At 42.1% G+C, this 20330-nt stretch overlaps 1 protein-coding gene across 1 annotated transcript in view; it reads right to left on the bottom strand.

Annotated features, from left to right (window-relative positions):
* Nucleotides 1–258: 258 nt before the first annotated feature.
* The window catches only part of LOC121689346 (RAS guanyl-releasing protein 2-like), a 45867-nt gene continuing 25795 nt past the window's right edge, over nt 259–20330 (bottom strand). Inside the window, exons 9-11 of the mRNA XM_042069078.1 lie at nt 17957–18115; nt 578–640; nt 259–300 (exon numbers count right to left, since the gene is read on the bottom strand). Coding sequence (XP_041925012.1) covers nt 582–640; nt 17957–18115 — 218 coding nt within the window. The 3' untranslated portion in view covers nt 259–300; nt 578–581. The remainder of the gene's footprint in view (nt 301–577; nt 641–17956; nt 18116–20330) is intronic.

Raw genomic sequence — 20330 nt, 5'->3', positions numbered from 1 at the left:
CTCCTATCACAAGGAAGAGTCACTGGCTGGCAGGTTCGCCTCCATGCTGCATCATCAGAAAAGTGGCACACTGCTAGCCTAGTATGCTAAATGCTTTTGCTGGGTGGGGATAGCTTGCTAACTGGCTGCTGCACTTGCTTGTCAGTAGGCCAGAGGGTGTCAGCTAGCATGGCAATTGACACTTCTCTGCCTAGAAGCACCAAAGTGTTTCCAAACTAGCATCAGTTTCTGGCAGGTTGAATTATGTAAAAGTTTTTGTTTCTGTCTTAGGTTATGTCTTAGGAAGCCACAGGCATATTTCTGTACAGGACAAAGAAAGAAAGAAAGGTTCATACCGTTATGCAATGCAATCATCAGTCATAGTTTAGCACTACATATTTAGCACTGGTTCCATTTGATTGACTATGAGCTTCCTATTGCACATAATGACTCTAATGAGTTCTCTGCACCTTCATTTAGGTGAGTGTGTGTGTGTACATGTATGTGTGTGTGTGTGTGCGTGTGTGTGTGAGTGTGTGTGTGAGTAAGTGTGTGTCTGAGTGTGTGTGTGTGTGTGTGTGTGTGTGTGTGTGCTCACTTGGTTATAGGTGGACATCAAACACGCCCTCCTCCACTGCCTCGATATCCTCTTCAACGATAACTGGACGAGAGGAGAGAGAGAAGAGAGGGAGGGAAAAAGAGATAGATAAGAGATAGATAAGAGAGGAAATAAGAGAGTGAAGAAGAGAGAGAGAGAGGAGAGAGTTAAGGTATGTGTCATATATGGTGAGAGTGTTGCACAGGAGAGAGAGTTTACATAGACTGTGAAATCAACTTTATGTCACAATCCTGGAAAAGATTAATTTCATTAGAACCTGATTTGTGTCCCTATCTGGGTATGGCCCTGATATAAAACAACCATGCAATCGCCCAATCAGAAGGGCCCTGATTTAAAACAACCAAGCAATCGCCCAATCAGAAGGGCCCTGATTTAAAACAACCATGCAATCGCCCAATCAGAAGGGCCCTGATTTAAAACAACCAAGCAATCGCCCAATCAGAAGGGCCCTGATATAAAACAACCAAGCAATCGCCCAATCAGAAAGGCCCTGATATAAAACAACCAAGCAATCGCCCAATCAGAAGCCCCAGACATATTGTACATCTCACAGATTCCACACTAACTACCCAAAGGTAATGAGGTTACACACACAATCTCCATAGAACTGGGATTCTGGGAACTGGATCTCTATTTCACCTGTTTATTTGGGGCAAGCCAACAACAAACATGCCAACACCACAACCACATGACCTTTATCAGTGTCCACAGATGACACAAACAATGTCACACACAGACAGACAGACAGATAAACAGAAAGAGAGAGAGGGAGAGATAGAGAAAAAGATAGAGAGAGTTATGGCCTATGCAGATTACACCATTTTTTTGTCTTCCACAATGGTCTTTTACGATTGACCATGTCAGACTAGGCGATCATAGAAACATAAATTCTTGCCACATCTTGGTCAGGAGATTGGCCACATTACCAGAACATGTAGCGTGTGTTAGCCTACTCGTGGCCACACAAGAACATGTAGCCTATGTTAGCCTACTCGTGGCCACACAAGATCATGTAGCCTATCGTAGCCTACTCGTGGCCACATTACAAGATCATGTAGCCTATCGTAGCCTACTCATGGCCACATTACAAGAACATGTAGCCTACAGTGGGCATTGCTTCGATTTGGCCAGCTTCCCTCGCGGAATTTTAATTTGTATTTTTCCAGTGACGCTGCAACGATGCTGCAACAACCCAAACAACCGGCAGATGTCTCTTGTGAGCAGGGTGTCTCGTAAAAAGAAATGGAGCCTGGAAAACCCTACACAGACTTCACTACAGACTTTAGCAGACTGGTTTAGAAATAATTTAATAGCCAGAAATATGCCTGCCCTGCCCTAATAAAGAAATATTTGTGTGAATCCCGTTTGCAACTGTAGAAGAAACGCAGGACAAATGAAACATTCTGTTTTTTCTCCGAGTGCAACGATGATAGACAGACATTGTTTGAACAAAATATAGAGTATATTAACCTCTGCTGCTCAGCCGAATTTTCATACGAGAGACGCTCTCATTGGTGGTAAATGGAGTAGGGGATTGACAGCAACATAGCCAATCACATTATGAGAGATGCTGAATTTAACATCAACTGCGATGTTTGATTTTAAATTAATGTAAATTTAGCCGGGACTGTAAGCTGGCACACGTGGGTGCTCGATGTTTTCCGTGGATGCTCGAGCGACGGAGCACCCACGGCTACTCCATTTACCGCCAATGAGAGCGTCTCTCGTATGAAAATTCCTGACACTTCCCACCTGAAGAATTAACGCAAGGCTTATTCGGGTCTTCAGCCCCGAATGTTTAAAATGTATATAGCCCTGAATATTATTTTAAAAGTAGTCTGACAAAGCTTATAGTTTTGTGACACAGCTAAACGCTGGTACCTCATAGAACGTCTATAACATAGCCTAGGTGGTCGCAACTCACAAAAAGTAAAGCAGATAGAAAGAACTCACGCAAATCTAGCCTACAACACGCAGACAGCTTCATGCGCAGGGGAGAGAGAGCGTGCGCACAGGTGCTTTATGATTGTTGGCTTCTGATGGTATCTTGCTAATTCACTGAAGAAAGACTTATGATTATGGATAGAAAGAACATTCTGAAAAGGAAAGGAGTAAGGCAATGAGAAGCAATGCTATAGTGGAATACTCATGTTGCTGTAACAGCAGATGAGAAGGACCTGAAAGTGCCACTGACGACGTGACTGCCTCATAGGCTCACAGGTTGGTGAAGGAGAAAGCTACATCTAGCTGAGCCCAGTGACTATGCTTTTGTGAGAAGGCACACCATTCATAGGCCTAAGAATATCCCTGGCAGACCTTTACAAAAAATATGATACGCCTTTTACACCAGTGTAGGATATGGCAAAGTTTGAGAACCACTGCCTCCACTTACTGTCGGCCACTGCGCGCTTCTGGATGGATAGGCTATATCTCGTTTTTTTAACGGCGTGATGTCAACACGAAATATAATTTGTTTATAAAAACAAAGGAAAGTGTTTTTCCTTTTAGTTTGGGTTAACGCAATTAAACTTGTGAGTTACATAAACAGTTCAGGAGTCAAACGACGGATCATGCGTAATTTAGGCGTAGTGTAGGTGACTTAAAGTGCACAAAAAGTATGCAACATATGCATACTTTGCTATTGTTTCAACCAGCCTGTTGTCCATAGCCGGTCAAGAGAGTGGTGCCGGAACAATTTTAAGGCTATTTCGCATAGGCTACTCAATGGTGCTATTTCACACGCATTATAGCGACCCCCACTCACCGGGGTTAGGTGGAAGGTGTTAATAGACGATTAGCGTAGCCTACAGTGGACTAGGGCTGTCAAAATTGCTCAAAAATGACGTTTGAATATCCCCTCTAAAATAAACACATGTATTCGAATATATTGGAATATCTATGCTATATTATTTGCGCATTATGTCAGTGACGCGCATCATGTCATCTGTTTTTAACTTTTTGGAAACTTTTGAATTAACTGAAAGAAGATAAATATTTTTCGTTAGTTTTGGAAGTTTATTTTTACGTAGCCTACAATGGGCAGTTCCGACAAAGCCGAAACTACTCTAAACAATGAGTGAGCAGGCCGCGCGTTTGTATGGTTATATTGCTTGACAGGGGGGGTCCCAAGCAGCTTTCAGCCATAAGGCTACTTTGAGAACATTTCCTAATTCACCCGACACTGATATTCAAAATGTTGAAACTATTTCGGCATAGCCTATATAAGCAGTTTAATTAAATGTAATGTTAGTTGTAAACAAACGGGCTACATGGTGAGGCTTGGCCTCACAGATGCGCTTGTGCCAAGGCGAGACACGGCAGGTGAAAACATTGTTTTTTCATGCACTGGTCAATTTCGAGATTTTGGGCTAATTTGCTACCTTAGCATGTATTCTTTCACACTACTACAACAACAAAGCCCGATGTACACATTTAGGTGTTTATTTCATTACATTTTGTCTACTCACGCCTGTATATTTCTCCTAAATTCACCAAAAGTTAGTCTTCTAACGTTTCATGCTCTACCGCGACCGTGCTACAAAACATAACATGTGTAGTACCGTTGGAAAGCTCTGTTTTTCCTGCATAGCGTTGTGCTATCCAAATATGGACACTTCCTTTGTAACCGCAACCAATCGCGAAAGTTCAAAGGCGAGTCTAGGCTGAGAACGGAATCTCTTGGCTGTGTTCCAAGGCTGTTTTCTCAAATTGAGTTTTTCTCATTTTCCAGTAGAAAGATCTCAGCCTATGTAGCACCTATGTACACCAAACTTTCCAGATATACACTTAGCGGTGTTCTGAAAATATTTACAGAGGGATTTGTTAATAAATCATTCCTGGCCTGATTTATGTGACATTTTAATCAAAAATATATGGCAAAAATCGATTTTTTAAGGCTATGGACAGTATATTCTGATTTCCTAGGTAATGAAAGCAGATATCCTGAAATCCCTCTGTAATTTTATTTTTATCTTGTATGCAAACAAAATGAAAAAATAATTTTGTACCTGGCTTTATCATATGTTCAGATCTATCTACCGAAAATATATGCAAATTTGCGCATATTTAAATGAGACAATGCCTAATTTGTATAATTAAACATTTGAATTTCAAAAACTTCTAATACATTTTTTGTTCATACTTGTGTAAGTAATCAACTGAAGAAGTTTCATGGTGATGTCTATTATTTTAAAATTTTACCCTATTCACCTGTAGTGTCTCGCCATGGCAAGAAAAATCTTCACGATATAGGCCTATTAACTGACCGTCCGATTCACGTTGGCTGGGGGGCAGGGGGGGGCCATTAGATATTTGTTCCCAAGAGTCTATGACCGTAGTCCCCAAATGGTGGCCCGCGGGCCAGATCCAGCCCAGTTACGGCACATTTTTGGCCTGCCACGTCATATCTGGACAAAAGTAAACAGCGCCATCTATGGCCATGGATGATTAGCAATCTCTCCGCTTCAGCAGGTGACATCTCAGCTAGTAATCAGGAGTGAGTGAAATCTTATGTGGACTTGTAACAGTCATGACAGCAGACCATGGCAAGTACAAAAAAACGTAAAGTTGATAGCGAAAATCGTCAGTTTAAACCCGACTGGACGGATCAGTTTTGCCTTACTTTACCTGAGCATCCAAATGCTAAGCCAACATGCCTGATATGCATGCAGACTGTAGCCGTCTGCAAGGTTGACAGTATCAAGAGGCACTTCACTAGTATGCATGCCTCTAGTTTTAATTCAAACTACCCTGAAAACTCAGATAACCGCAGACAGAAAATAGCCAACATCATTCAGACGCTCCATTTTTACCATGGAGAGATCTACCACAGCACAACAAAGGGCAAGCGCAGCCTCTTTACGTGTTTCTTGGAATATTGGGAGAGCAAAGAAACCCTTCACTGATGCCGTGTTGGTAAAAAAGTGTGCAATTGATATGGTTGAAGAAGTTTTATGTCACGACGAGAAAAACAAGCAGAATATTGTGGAGCTACTAAAGCAGGTGCTATTGTCGGCCAACACCGCAACAAGAAGAATGAAAGTTTTATCTGAGGATTGTTCATCCAAACTAAACACTGATCTGATTAAGGCAGAGGCCATGTCACTGGCAATTGACTCGTCTTGTGACCGAACCGATATGGAACAGCTGTCTGTGTTCGTCAGATTTTTTGATGGAAATGTATTTCGGGACGAGCTACTTTGTTTGCTACCTCTGCCTGGGCGCACAACTGGGGAGATCCTATTTAACGAACTGACACATTTCTTTGCCAAGACAGGCTTGGATGTTAACAAAGTCGTGGCTGTCGTTACCAATGGAGCCCCATCTATGCTGGGACCTCACAAGGGCTTGGTGAGCAGGCTTTCCGCAATTCACCCAGAGCTCTTGACATTTCATTGTATTATTCACCAATCAGTACTGTGCGCTAAACTTGGCAAGGAAATGAAAGAGATCATGGATTCGGTGACAAAACTGGTAAATTTTGTTCGGGAGAAATCTAGTCTGCAACACCGCATTTTCAGAGCATTGTTGGAGGAAATGTCAGCGGAGCACACAGACCTTCTGCTACATAACGATGTTCGCTGGCTTAGCAAAGGCCGTGTGTTGGAGCGGGTGTGTGACCTGCACGATGAGCTTGTGTCCTTTCTCTCCAACCTGAAGAGCCCAAAAGCGCTTGAATTCCACGTGTTTTTAAGTGACAACGAGAAAATGGCATGTGTCTTTTTTTTGAGTGACATCATGTCTCATCTGAATCACCTTAACCTTCAACTACAAGGCAAGAATCATACTGTTGCAGACATGTACGAGGCTACTGAAGCATTCCAGGCAAAGCTGGGCCTTTTGGAGAGAGACATTGAGAGACAGAACAACATGCGGGAGAATCCAGCAATGACGCATTTTGTGTCCAATTTGGCAGAAAACTTCAAGGAACGATTTGAAAACTGCCGTAAACTGTCAAATGACATCCTTCTCTTTCTGAGACAGCCGTTCTCTGCATCACCTGATGGCCAGTGGACATCAGAGGCCAAAAAGCTGCTGCCTTCTACAGATGAACCAACGCTTCAGATGGAGGTCTTGGAATTTAAAACTTCTGATGTGCTTAAAGCACAACACAAGGAAACAGGTTTGACTGAATTTTGGATCAACATTGATCAAGAAAGATTCAAAAACAGCAGAAGAGTTGCCATGCTCCTTCTAACGATATCCCCCTCCACATATATGTGAATCCTCTTTTTCTGCGATGAACTGTCTAAAAAATCAAGCAAGAAACAAACTTTCAGATGTGCACCTTGGCCAGTGTTTGAAGATTGCCACAACTGGATATACACCTGACTTCAGGAAGATGGCCTTATCCAGTCACTGTCATTTCTCACACTGATTGGTGAGTGAATCAATTTTTGTCTTTCAATATTGTTAATTACTTATAAATAATGATATCTTGTCTCATTTTTTGAACCCCCCCCCCCCCCCCCTCTGTCTCCAGGGACTGATGTGGCTGATACTATTCTGTGGAGAGCTGTTTGAGCTTCAATTTCTTTTTTGCACTCCCTATCTCTCTTGCTCTCCGTCTCTGGTTTAAATGTTAATTCTCCACAATTTGCTTCTGCACAGTTTGCCTCTGCTCACATTTGGCACTTACATGTGTGGCAGCTGATAATGTTCAAATCTGTACAATATTTTGCTATCAATAATAATGGGGGGGGGGGTCATGGATTTGTTGGCCCTCAGCCTCACTTGCTTTACGTAATTTGGCCCTTGGGGGAAAATAATTGGGGACCACTGGTCTATGAATTGTTAATCCAGCCCTGCCCCCAACGAACGCAACTTTCCACCTCTGAGACAGCTTAAAAGAAGTTGAGAGGCCTCCTAACTCACCAAGACCTACTTACTGTAGGCTGCGCAAACCACAGGCCTTTTTTTTTTGGACAAGCCCGCAAACTAGGCCTATAGCCCAACCATTTACGTCTTCAAAAAATAACAACTTGCCAGATATGCCTTCATATCTTTGGGCTTCATTCAGCATTTTGTTCTTCCACTGGAAATTACTCTTCTACATTTGCTGCCTGCTGCATCCTTTCTGTTTGTATTGTTTAGAAAACGTTTGACGTCTTGAGTTAATGCATTAAACATTGTTTGCTTGTAACCTGCCACAAATAGCCTACAGATTCTTGCGTGCGTACATTCTCTATTCTCTCCAAAATGGGCCCGTTCTATAGGCTGGCCAAGTGCGTAATTCTGCGGCATAAAGCAGATGTATTTGTTTATTGTACAGAAAAATAAAAATAACCTGTCAAGCAGTCAATTGACTACATTGCAGTCAATAAGTAGGGCAAATTAATATACGAAACCAAAACATGGGTCATAGTTGTCTAAGCCTCTGCTGTGAGGCCAAACCCATGAACAAAGACGCACTGGTATCTGCAATAGAGTTTTTTTTGGCAAAACAAACTCACAGCCGAACATTGCAATAAATACATAGACCATCTGGACAAAGTCATCAGAGTCATAGCACTGAAGGGAGAGGCAACTGGCATGTGATCTCCCCACGGGCCAATGGATGTACAAGTTTTCTCCTGTGCCTACGATATTTACGACATAACAAATTTTTATGATAGTATGAAGTACTTTTTGTATAGGCTACTATCTTAATTGCTTTATACTCAATACTTGACCAATGGCTATTGCATCTGTCTATTGAAAGTGAGAATGTGGCAAGTGATCTACTGTATAGGCTTCATAAAATAAAATAAACAGATTGCTAATGGCCTACAAGCTGATCTGAAGTGTGTTTCCCGTACAACTACGAAGGTTAGCTTTTTACTAACACGATGCATCGTTCAACTAACCAACATGTAAGTTATGACTGTTTCCCAAAACTGTCGTACTTACATAGTACTTTGTAAGTTTGGACCATGATGATAGTTTCCAAACGTCAGTAGTCTGGACTAAGGTGGTTAATGACGTTTAGTAGCACGTGAACGGCACACCTGCACATAATTCTGTGGCGCGTTGCGTTAAGGCCGGCTGATGACAGCCGCCGTTGCGCAGCAGTTATCAGTACCCTGTCCAAGAGTTCGAATCTGGGTTAAGATTTTGACAACAATATTTACATCATTGTTTACCTAAGTGTATCTTTTGTGCAGATCATATTATCAAAATCAGAATCAGCCTCCTTGGCCTGGTTTGCGTAAACTAACAAGGAATCCCCCCCCTCCATGAAAATCAAAGGCTACATATTCTCAATTGATTCGTCAAAAAGTGTGCACCTTATTATTATCTGCAGGTGTGTGACTTTGACTTACGTGCACGTGGCTGCAAATTGACTTTTAATTTATGTATTTTCTGCCTTGGGCATTTTAAAGAAGCCCTATGCAGGTCTGGTTATTCCTTCTCTGTTTCTGGGTTTTCGCCGGATTTGGGCTCGCATTTTTAACGACATAGCTCCCCCTGCAGCTTCGGTAGCAAGTGACTGCTACGCTAAAAAAAACCCACTAGCTAGCAAGCTAGCCATCAAGAAACCAAGCTAAACACATACAGGGCTCACAATAAAACGGTCGAGCAAACACATTGCGAGTCAAGAGACTATCAAACTACATTACAAAAACGAAGTTCACCCAAGGGTAGGCTACTTACAATTTCAACAGCAACAAAGGCAAGTCGGCGTCCGTTTTGCAGTCTTCTTAGAAACTACAATCTGACTACATTTTCGAGGCATGATTGGATACTTCCGCTGAGTTACATCCGGATTTACCCGGTCCGGGTTCAGAAAGTTGCATATTCGTTTTAGAGAAGCGATAGAGGGAGACGAAGCACCCACCAAACAACGCAGAAAGTGTTGTAGAACCATCAGAACGACTCTCAACCTGCATAATTAAGGTCATTTTTGCTAAAATTGTTGCATAGGGCTTCTTTAAAATATGGATGTATGGTGGTTAGAAGTGTAGGTAACACTTTACTTGACGGGTGAGTTCATAACGCATTCATAACAGCTGTCATAAACTGCACATAAAGAATTCATGACTGTTTCATGAGACATGACTCATGAATGTGTTATGAACTCCCGTCAAGTAAAGTGTTACCGAAGTTTAAATATCAATTAGAAATAGGGCTGGGACAACGCGTCGACGTAATCGATGACATCGACGCAAAAAATACGTTGACGCAAAATATGAGCGTTGATTCGTCAAGCATAACGTGTGCTGCTAAATATTTTTAATCTTACACCTTCAGTGTTTTCCATACGTTGGCTAATCTGTGGCTGGGCACCACAAAATTAAAACCGGCCACCACACGTTGATGTTCTATGTTGTAGGCCTACTATTTAAATTAAAAATAAGATAAAATAATTTCATTGAGCTGCACTTTTTACTCACACAGCCTTTCCTCGCCCCGCCCGCTCTCGTAACGAGCCCGCTGCTCCTCCTCTGCATGTGCATTTAACAAAATATTCACGATTGTTGAAGGATTGTTGATGCCACATAGAAGCACTGCATAGAACACAGTGGGCTAAATTGTTATTAAATCCGCTTAGCATTGTGACCATGCTGCGCATATTTGTTCAAAACTGCTGCTTAAAGTAAACTCTGCTAAGGTCTTATCACAACAGAGTACATTAAGGAGACTAAACTAAGTTAAGTTACAGTATGCAATCAAGCAGTATCTCAAAGCTAACGTTAGAATACTGTTTGGATGTCAAGTTTAGCATGCTTACTTGCAGCTGCTTGTATTTGTTATTCATGCAGGGCTCATTTTATTGACTCTGAATGTTTGCAAAATCCCGATGTAAATGAAAAGTGTTTTCCAAGACTCAAAAGTGTTTGTCCAAAGGAGAAGTACGAACCGTTATTTGAACTAACTACTTATTAATTGCATTCACACATCAGCAGCCTTTTAACAGTGTTAATGTTAATTGCAAGGATTCCCACACGAACGTCTTAAAATGACAGGCACTCAATTAGACATACACTACTGAACTTTATTGAATGCTACCTCTGACTAAGAATGCATTACTTTGCACTTGTATAGTCTTTTTGTAATCTTTAAAGCAATAAACATATATTGCAATGTAAAATAATTAATGTTTTTTCATTCAGATATGTAAATAAACATGTATAAGTTGCTATTAGTGAATTAATGGGGAGATAATCGATAATCGAATCAAATCGAATCAGACTGAAAAAATGAATCGTTAGATTAATCGATGCATCGAAAAAATAATCACTAGATTAATCGTTTAAAAAATAATCGTTTATCCCAGCCCTAATTAGAAACCTAAATATATTTATAATAATTAATTTGCAAACAAACAACTGGCGTCAGGGACGTCTTTGACATGAAGATCCCCGGAACTATGCTTCTACTAGCATTCTACCACAGGTCGAGAGGTGTAGTTGTAACTACACAACTTTACGATATTGGTTGTGAACGTTCGTTGCTACTATAGTTTTGGGAAACACTAACGTAGTGTAACGATGCATTGGACTATGTACGTTCCACCACCATAGTTCAAACTATCGTTTGGGAAACAGTTTTGTCATACTTACATAGTTTCAACCATGTTAGTTGCTAACGTAGTTAGCTTTTGGGAAACGCACCCCTGATGTCTGATGTGTGATCAGTGAAATATGGGGAGGGAAGTGGCAGTGGTTTTTTTTTGCGCGTCTGCAGAAGTCAGCCAAATATGAAAGTAATTCTGTGGCATAAAGCAGATGTATTTGTTTATTGTACAGAAAAATAAAAATGACATGTCAAGCAGTCAATTGACTACATTGCAGTCAAGAAGTAGGGCAAATTAATTTACAAAACCAAAACGTGGGTCATAGTTGTCTAAGCCTCTATAGCGTAGCCTGTTAAAAGCGTCGCTAGATAGTATTAAATCCCCAACAACATTGTTTTCTGCAGAAGCCTACCCAAGGCTACAGATTAATTCTGAACAGCTATTTCGTTACCACCGTGTAGTCAAGCCTTAAGCCATACCCAAGTAGCCTAAATCGAGCAACGCCCACTGTATGTTAGCGTACTCGTGGCCACATTACAAGATCATGTAGCCTATGTTAGCCTACTCGTGGCCACATTACAAGATCATGTAGCCTATGTTAGCCTACTCATGGCCACATTACAAGAACAATGACTATGTTAGCCTACTCGTGGCGTGTCGTTATACTGTCAGTGTCAACATGGGAGCCGTAGGAGATTCCTAAAAAAATTCTGACGTGCTACACTTTTGGTCGTGGAACGAATCACGGGTTGAACATGTCACATTACAAGACACTTTCCTCCTTCAGCGTCGTTCCCAACCTTTCATTTTCGGTCACAACACTGGAAATTTGTCAGCTATGACAAAATTGGGTTACACTTTACTTGACAGTATCGTCATAAGAGTGACATGACACTGTCATGAACATGTCATAAACAAGTCATACATTTTATGACATAATGCTTCTGTTATTAAGTGACATTCAGTTTTTGTCATAACAATTTAGGATTAGGATTAGGAAATTTAGAATTAAAATGTATTTTGATGTGTAGTTTTTTAACTATTATGCACTGGCCAGTTGTTCTTGCCCCACTATTCCCATCTAAAAGTCCAATAAAATAAAAGTTAAAAAGGAGAGATAAAAAGGCACAGAGTTGTTTAAAACTTTAGTTTAATTTTTCATTAAAACCCTTGGGATGAAGTGTTTGAAGTTTTAAAATCCACAATCTCTCTGCTCTTTTTCTCTGTAAGCAGGTCCAGCCTGGATTCCCTTCAAGGCCACAGACCCTCAAATGTGCAATGTTGTGGGTCTGGAAGTGTGTGACGAGGTAAGTGTTGAGTGTATTTTTGTTCATGTTGTGTAGATGTTGTTTGAGGTGTGTGTGTAGTGTATGTCCAGTTTCCCCGATGTATAACATGTGGCAGTGAGTGCAGGTGATAACATAAACTAAGTTGGGAGTGTCTAAATTTAATGGGTTAGTGGGTGCAGAACAGTGACTGTGGATATTGGTGATGAATAAGTGGGGGGTGAAATGCAGGTTTTTTTTTAGGGGGTGGTGCGTATGAGGAGGTCTTTTAAGGAGGTTTTTAATGTGTCTAAATGCGGAGATGAGTGTGTGGTGTTGGAAAGTGGGGTGTGTTGTTTGGAATTTAGTATAATGTTGTTTCAGTGTGTGGTGTAGGTGTTGTATGCCCTGTGGGGTTAGGGTTAGGAAAAGGGTTGAGGTTAGGGTTAGGAAAAGGGTTGGGGTTGGGGTTAGGGCTGGGGTTAGGGTTAGGGTTTGGGTTCATGTGTCATGACAGTGTCATGTGTTCATGACAGTGTCATGTCACTCTTTATGTCGATACTGTCAAGTAAAGTGTTACCCAAAATTGTGGCAAAATCAGCCTGAAATGCTGTAATCTGCAAAGGCCATAAGAGAGTAAGACTTGTGTGTTCATGTCTGAGTGCTCTCCTCCGGCCCTGTTGTTGACGGCTGATTATTGATTGCTGGCTATTGTTGTTTTTCTTTTCATTGTTATTTGATTTTCAGTACAACAACTGTACAAGGACGGCCATGCCAATAAATAAATTCAGACAAAGAGACAGAGAGAGAGAGTGAGAGGGAGGGAGTGAGAGAGAGAAAGACTCAGTGGGTGGGGTGTGAGAGAGGTGTGTTTGGGTGTTTCACAGATTTAAAGAGGGGAACACACACACACACACACATATACACACACACATACACAGAGGAGCTACTGGTTGACTCATTTTGGCGATGCAGAGTCTGTCTCAAGCCAATCAAATTTCCATTGCAAATCAGCCTCCCAAAGGGGCGTGAAGTGGCAGGATATAAAGAAAAGCCAAACATTACAGAGATGGAGAGAGAGAGAGAGAGAAAGGGAGAATATAAGAGAAAGAAAGGGTGAAAGAAAGAGAGAGAGGTTGAAGGTATGGAAAGAAGAAGGTATGGAAAGAGAGAGGTTGAAGGTATGGAAAGAAGGAGATACAGAACGTGAGAGCAGATACTTTCTAATGACGAGACAGCACTCAAAGAGTCTCCCATAGAAATGTATGGGGTTAGTTCGTAGCGCAAACACGGCAGTCGTCTACACATATTCCGCACCTTCCTCCACCAAATTTTGACATGTGAATACATCGTGCCAATCATGTGGTATGTTGTGAATACATTGTGGCGGTAGTGGGGTAGCGTAACGGTTGGGCGCCAGGTGGATTTATCCACCACCACTCAGACAGAGTGAAGATAAACTAAAGTTAAGAAATAATAACTAAATGGCTTTATAAAGCACCACAAACATTAAATGATTTTAACTCTAACTAAAAGACTTCAAGAAATGCAAACAGGTGTGTTCAAAAGTGGAATATATTGTTCAGGACACACATGAACACCACACAAGCAAACAAATCACAACAGCAGCAGCAGTCCATTCAGCCTATTTTTAGGTCAGGCCACTAGGAGGCGGTAGGCGGTAGCCTCGACAAAAAATGCAAAAAGGCAAGACGCAAAAAGGTCCAAAAACGAAAAGTATCTTCGGTCAAAAAAGACCTCTTCGGCCTAAGGCCACAATAAATTCAAACAGGTTAAACAGGCTATAACTAATTGGCTACTACAACATAGCCGACTGCTTCAAAGCTCCCAGTGTGGATAAACCAATAAACAAAATAACATTAAATAGCAAAATCACTTAACAAAAGAAGAGCTCTCCAAAACTAGAGCACAAACGTGATTGCTTTCAGTTTACCGTTTAGATTAGATTACAATAAAGGCAGGCCGGCGCCGGAGGAAAGGAAAATGTAGAAATAAAAATATCCCCAAAAGACAAAATAATAATCCCCAGGAAAACCCCTAAGGAAACCCCCCCCAGTAGCCTATGTAATCTATATTCAACTTAAAGTCGCGCCGCTCACGACTAAACAACAAGAGCGCTTTTAAAGAGCACAGGACAACACAGAGAAGTGGGCCAGCTGCTACAACCTCGCTACTGTCGCGTGTCTCCTGCAAACAATGGTAAAACAGTTCTAATGCAAGGAGATCACGGAGCGAATGGAGTGCACACCAAAGGACCGAACAACTCGCACAAAACTACTAGCTTACCCACGTTGCGTGACTCCTGCAAACAATGATAAGACAGTTACAGCGCAAGGAGATCACGGAACGAATGGGGCAAGACAGGCCGACAGGCCAGGAACAACAACTTTGCTGCCGTGATCGCTTGCTGAACAATGATAAAACAGTTCGTTCGCAAAGTGATCACGGAGCTCGGTTTGGACTAGACCAAACACGCACAAAACTCTGAACTACTCGGTGGAGTTATCAACCTGCCGAACAGTGGAAAGACAGTTCTTTGAGGCTAGGCAATACTCACGGAGCGTCCGAGACAAGGACCAAACCAGGCCACTCTCACAAGGCAAAACACTCTACCTGTCGTCACGTTCAGCCTACGCAGGGCAACACCAGCGAACCAAACACACAGCAGACGAAACACCGGTAGAGGGAAACGAGAGAGGCGGAGACAGCGCTACCTGGGCTGTTATTTATAGACGCTGACCATCTTCCGTATGTAGCTGCCATGTTTTCATTATATTACTTTATTATAGGGGGTCAGGTTTGATCGCCACAACATTGTGCCAATCAATCATGTGGTATGTTGTGAATACATCGTGCCAATCATGTGGTATGTTGTGAATACATTGTGCCAATCAATCATGTGGTGTGTTGTGAATACATCGTGCCAATCATGTGGTGTATTGTGAATACATCGTTGCGCATGCGCAGTTCTGCCCGAAATAGATGCCCGATAAGTGTTTCCATTTGTTGCCTCATCCGCATTTAATGAAAACATGGTAATTTTGAGTTTTACAGACAACTCAGTTTTCCAATGAGCAGCAATACTGTGTGTGCTCATGCAGGCGGTCTGCACATTTGATAACGACAATCTGGAGAGGGCTTTTTTTTGTCTTCAGCAACAGATTGTATAAGGTTGACAAGAGGTTGCGATAGGGTGAGGGACAGGTCGTGTTGCGTATGAAAGAACATGCGTAGCCTACTTTCTAAACGTAAAAACGGTCAGTAGATAAACATAGCTGTTGTGGTGGCTAGTTGCACCAGGTGGGGAAGATGTCCTGAAGTGCACGAACGTTAATCTTATGGCGGTCTTCTGATTGGTGGCGTACTAAAACGTTTTCCTATTGCATCCATAAACAATTTTCTTGCAGCAAACCGCACAAAAGCAAACCCCTGGCACTTAAATTTCTTTACACCATGGCTTGTTAGTTCTCCCCCATTTCCAACAGCCGCCCATCTTCATTTATTTTTTTAACTTTTGACACCTGCCTTCCTTTAGCAACAACGCATCCATGTCAGCTAGTGGCCTTTCCAAATAGACTCACACAAATGACGCTAATATGCGAGGTTCTGGTAGGCCTACTGGTTATGGTTTTGTGCTATAAATTAATAATATTTTATAGCAAAGTTTTAAGTTGACTATTTTAATTGCATGGTTATTTTTTGTCAACATACACTCACAACCTACTGTCGTTAAAAGTGAGGCCTAAGCAAAATAGGCTACAAGGCTGTCTGTGCGTCACAAACACGACTGACTCCCTTACTAAACAATGACAATATTATTATTGACAATGACAATGACAATATTATTATTATTTTATGTTAACACGCTCAGTCAAAACCTTCCGTCACAAATTGTGAAAAACATTGTTGTACATGTCATAACAGACGGGACAATAAATTGCATAGGCTACGGTTTATATTGCGTCGCTGTACATAATGTTAATTGCATTGATTAAAAACTGTAACAATAATAGTAGCCTACATCAGGTGGCAGAGCAGGCTATCTGTTCAAGTCATAGGTGACACCCAAAATAAATGACCTCCCCTGACAAGAGTTCACGATAGTAAGAAATTATCTACATTGATGCACGGAAAGAACACAGCCTACGCTTCTTTTCCGAATTCGCACATAGAGCTCACAATGGGTGTGTTCAAAACGGGAGACAGCTGCCTACTGCCTCCCTCCCTACATAGAGAGCTGTCTCACTAGACATGACTTTGGATTAAATGCATCTTTTAAAAACGAGCGTAGCACTCTAGAATCTTTGGTTAACACTACGGTATGACGTTAGCAAAGGCCTGACGTTAAACTAAATTAGCTTACGTAAGCTAGCCGGCTAACGGTATAAATTAGTTTTACGGCTGGCAGATATATCAGACCAGACGCTATTAATGGTTACAACAATGGCATAATCAGATAGTAAATTGTTTATTTCTCATCTCTAATCTACAAATCTAAGCAAAATAAGGTCACACAAATGACATTTTAAACAGATTCAGCAGCCATTACCGATGTCATCCATCACCTGTCTCGATTGTGTTACTATAATCCAACTTTTCCTCCATACGTGTTCTTTTTTTAAGCAAACGCCCCAGGCCAATGAGACAAGCGTGTAGCTACAACATAAACAAAGCGAAACTCATGGCTGACGTAGGTCTTGAGCGGTCACTGATTGAGACACAGAAAGTTCTCAAGAACACTATTAGGTCTTTAAACATTTACCATCACACACATTAATTCATCAGACCTAATATTTGTAGTTGCCTTAAAAAAGGAAAAGAAGAGGTGATAGTCCCCCCCCTTCTATTTTTTTTCCTCATCGGATCTGCATCGATCTCAAATATGACATTTCTAAAATCAAATTGACGGAAATCCGTTGTATGACGGAAAACTTGTGTTGTGTATGGCTGGCATTCACACACAGCACCCACAGAGAGCCAGTGCTGTAGGAGCAGGTCTGTGTGTGTCCTCGCCTGTGCTGTACAAGTTGGGGGATGGGGTGTTTGAGGGCAGTGGGAAACTGTATGGTGTATGGTTGGGCCTGTGTGTGTGTGTGTGCTCACCTGTGTGCTGCAGGTTGGCTGGTGAGTTGGAGGGCGGGGGGAAGCTGTATGAGCGCCCTGTAGTGTGTGTGTGTGTGTGTGCGTGTGTGTGTGTGTGCTCACCTGTGTGCTGCAGGTTGGCTGGTGAGTTGGAGGGCGGTGGGAAGCTGTATGAGCGCCCTGTAGTGTGTGTGTGTGTGTGTGCGTGTGCGTGTGTGTGTGTGCTCACCTGTGTGCTGCAGGTTGGCTGGTGAGTTGTAGGGCGGGGGGAAGCTGTATGAGCGCCCTGTAGTGTGTGTGTGCGTGCGTGTGTGTGTGTGCTCACCTGTGTGCTGCAGGTTGGCTGGTGAGTTGGAGGGCGGTGGGAAGCTGTATGAGCGCCCTGTAGTGTGTGTGTGTGTGTGTGTGCTCACCTGTGTGCTGCAGGTTGGCTGGTGAGTTGGAGGGCGGTGGGAAGCTGTATGAGCGCCCTGTAGTGTGTGTGTGTGTGCTCACCTGTGTGCTGCAGGTTGGCTGGTGAGTTGGAGGGCGGGGGGAAGCTGTATGATCGGGCCTGCAGTGCTGGTGGGGTCTCGTGGCTGATGCTCTTGGTCCTCTTCCTGCACTCCACAGCCAGACGCGCACGGCACGCCTTGTGGCAGTTCACCCCACACACTGCACCCAGCACAGGACAGGAGAGAGCGAGGGATAGAGAGGGAGGAGAGGGAGGGAGAGAGAAACAAGGGGATGAGACATGAGAGGGAAAGAGGGAAATAATGCTTTCATGGAGAAATGGATGGAAATAAGGGAGAAAGAGAGAGAGAAGACAGAGAAAAACAGTGAAAGTAAACAGGTAGAGGGAGAGAGAGAGAAGACAGATAAAAACAGTAAAAGTAAACAGGTAGAGCGATAGAGAGAGATTTGGGAGACAGAGAGAGAGAGAGAGAGAGAGGGAGAAGACAGAGAAAAACAGTGCAAGTAAACAGGTAGAGAGAAAGAGAGAGGGAGAAAGAGAAAGGGCAAATGAACAGAAGGGATGGAGAAAACAGTGGATAGAGAGGAGAGCACGGAGGTGTGGAAGAAGGTTTTCAGTCCCTCCAGGAATTCGCGATGTTGCGATCGCAACAATTAACGCAAATCCTCGTGAATTCTGGGCGACCTCGCAATTTTGTCCAAACACTGCAACTTTTTCGCAAATTTGACCAATCATCATGGTTTCCCCGTGAAATTTCACCTACCACAACAGCCCCTCGCGCAGAATATTGACTCAGATGCCACACTCACCTCTGCAGACACCAGAGACTGCCCTATAGAGCTGGTAAGTCCCGCCCTTTCCGCTATCCCCGCTGGACCTCTAGATTGAAAAATCGTTAATGCAAGTGAATATGAGAAAATAATTATTTTCTGGTCCCGTTTGAATTTTGCCATGAATGTGAACATATGTTGTCTGTGAATTTTTAATATAAATTTTCGTGTAAAGAATGCTACAATTAAGCGGGTAGAAGTTTGATGCGGTTAAACTTTGTGTGAGAGCACTTTGTGGACTACAACTTTCCGCTAGACGACAGATCACTAGTTTCCCATAACAACCATCAGTTGGTCGAGATGTACAGTAGGTAGAGGGTTATTAAGATCGACTTTGAACACAGTGAACCATACAACTTTACAATCACACTGTATCGTAGTGCTAATGTGTTGAGTGAAGCTAGACATGTTTCAAATATTTTTGTTACCATGCGTGTTTATTCCTGCCGTTACAAAAACTAGCATCTCAGCTAATGTTAGCGATTAGCTCACGTCACAGGCGACATGTAGTCTTTCTCCTTATGTCTTTTCCACAACTGATAGCCGAAGAATCATAATATACTTATATATAATATACTGTCAAACTCGTAACATGAAAAATTATATAAAAAATTCACAGACGACATATGTTCACATTCATGGCACAAATCAAACGGGACCAGAAAATAATTATTTTCTCACATTCACTTGCATTGACAATTTTTCAATCTAGAGGTCCACTGGGGGTTTAGCGGATGGGCGCTAGAGGTCCACTGGGGGTTTAGCGGATGGGCGGGACTTACCAGCTCTATACACGGGTTTCCCGTTTACCAACAAAACTAGATGCGCGTGCAGCCGTGAGGCAGAAGACGTTTGTTGGCCGTCCACAACGTTATAAACTTAACCTAAATAGTCGGCTGCTGTAAGCTACAATCGGATTTTTTTGTATACCCCTGATATTAACATCTCATTTCAGACTATATTTCAAAGTTTGACGTTCATTTGGATTATTAATATAACATCGTATTTTGTCATTTTTGGCGAAGACATGCATTCCGTTAGGGATATTGAACATATTTAACATTCTCTAACCATCGTGATTTCGAATTGGTGCAGTTTTCAGCACAAAAACTCATTTCATTCTTTTGCATTGCTCTATGCTGTTCTATGGTGCTTTCTGCCTCTTGGTTGCGCACGCATGTTTTCGTGACGTTCCATAGAAATCCATGTATAATTTGTTCACTCCTCTGCAGTTTTGATGACAATAAATAGAAGGCTAACGTTAATGATCTGCTTTACTTGCATCTGTCATCTCAACCTAGTGTTGCTAACCTGCCTAAGCTATGAAAGTAAGTTAATTAAGGCCTACTTTGTTTACTGACATTTGAGTAGGCTACAATATGCAACCCATTGGCAAACGTTTACACCTGGAGATGTCCTTTTAGCTCGTGTCGGGTTTGCTAGCTTGTGGGCTCAGTTTGTGTAGTGCAGTGCTACCAATGTTCCAATGTTGTACAATCCAGTGATCCAAGAATGATTTCATACGAGTTATTTTTAAACATTTATTTTAACTAATGACATAAAAAACATCCCGAATTCTATTCAC

The sequence above is a fragment of the Alosa sapidissima genome, chromosome 18 (assembly GCF_018492685.1).
Source record: "Alosa sapidissima isolate fAloSap1 chromosome 18, fAloSap1.pri, whole genome shotgun sequence".
NCBI classification, from domain to species: Eukaryota; Metazoa; Chordata; class Actinopteri; order Clupeiformes; family Clupeidae; genus Alosa; species Alosa sapidissima.
The sequence above is the reverse complement of the archived record's forward strand: the minus strand, read 5'-3'. Positions and strand labels throughout refer to the sequence as shown.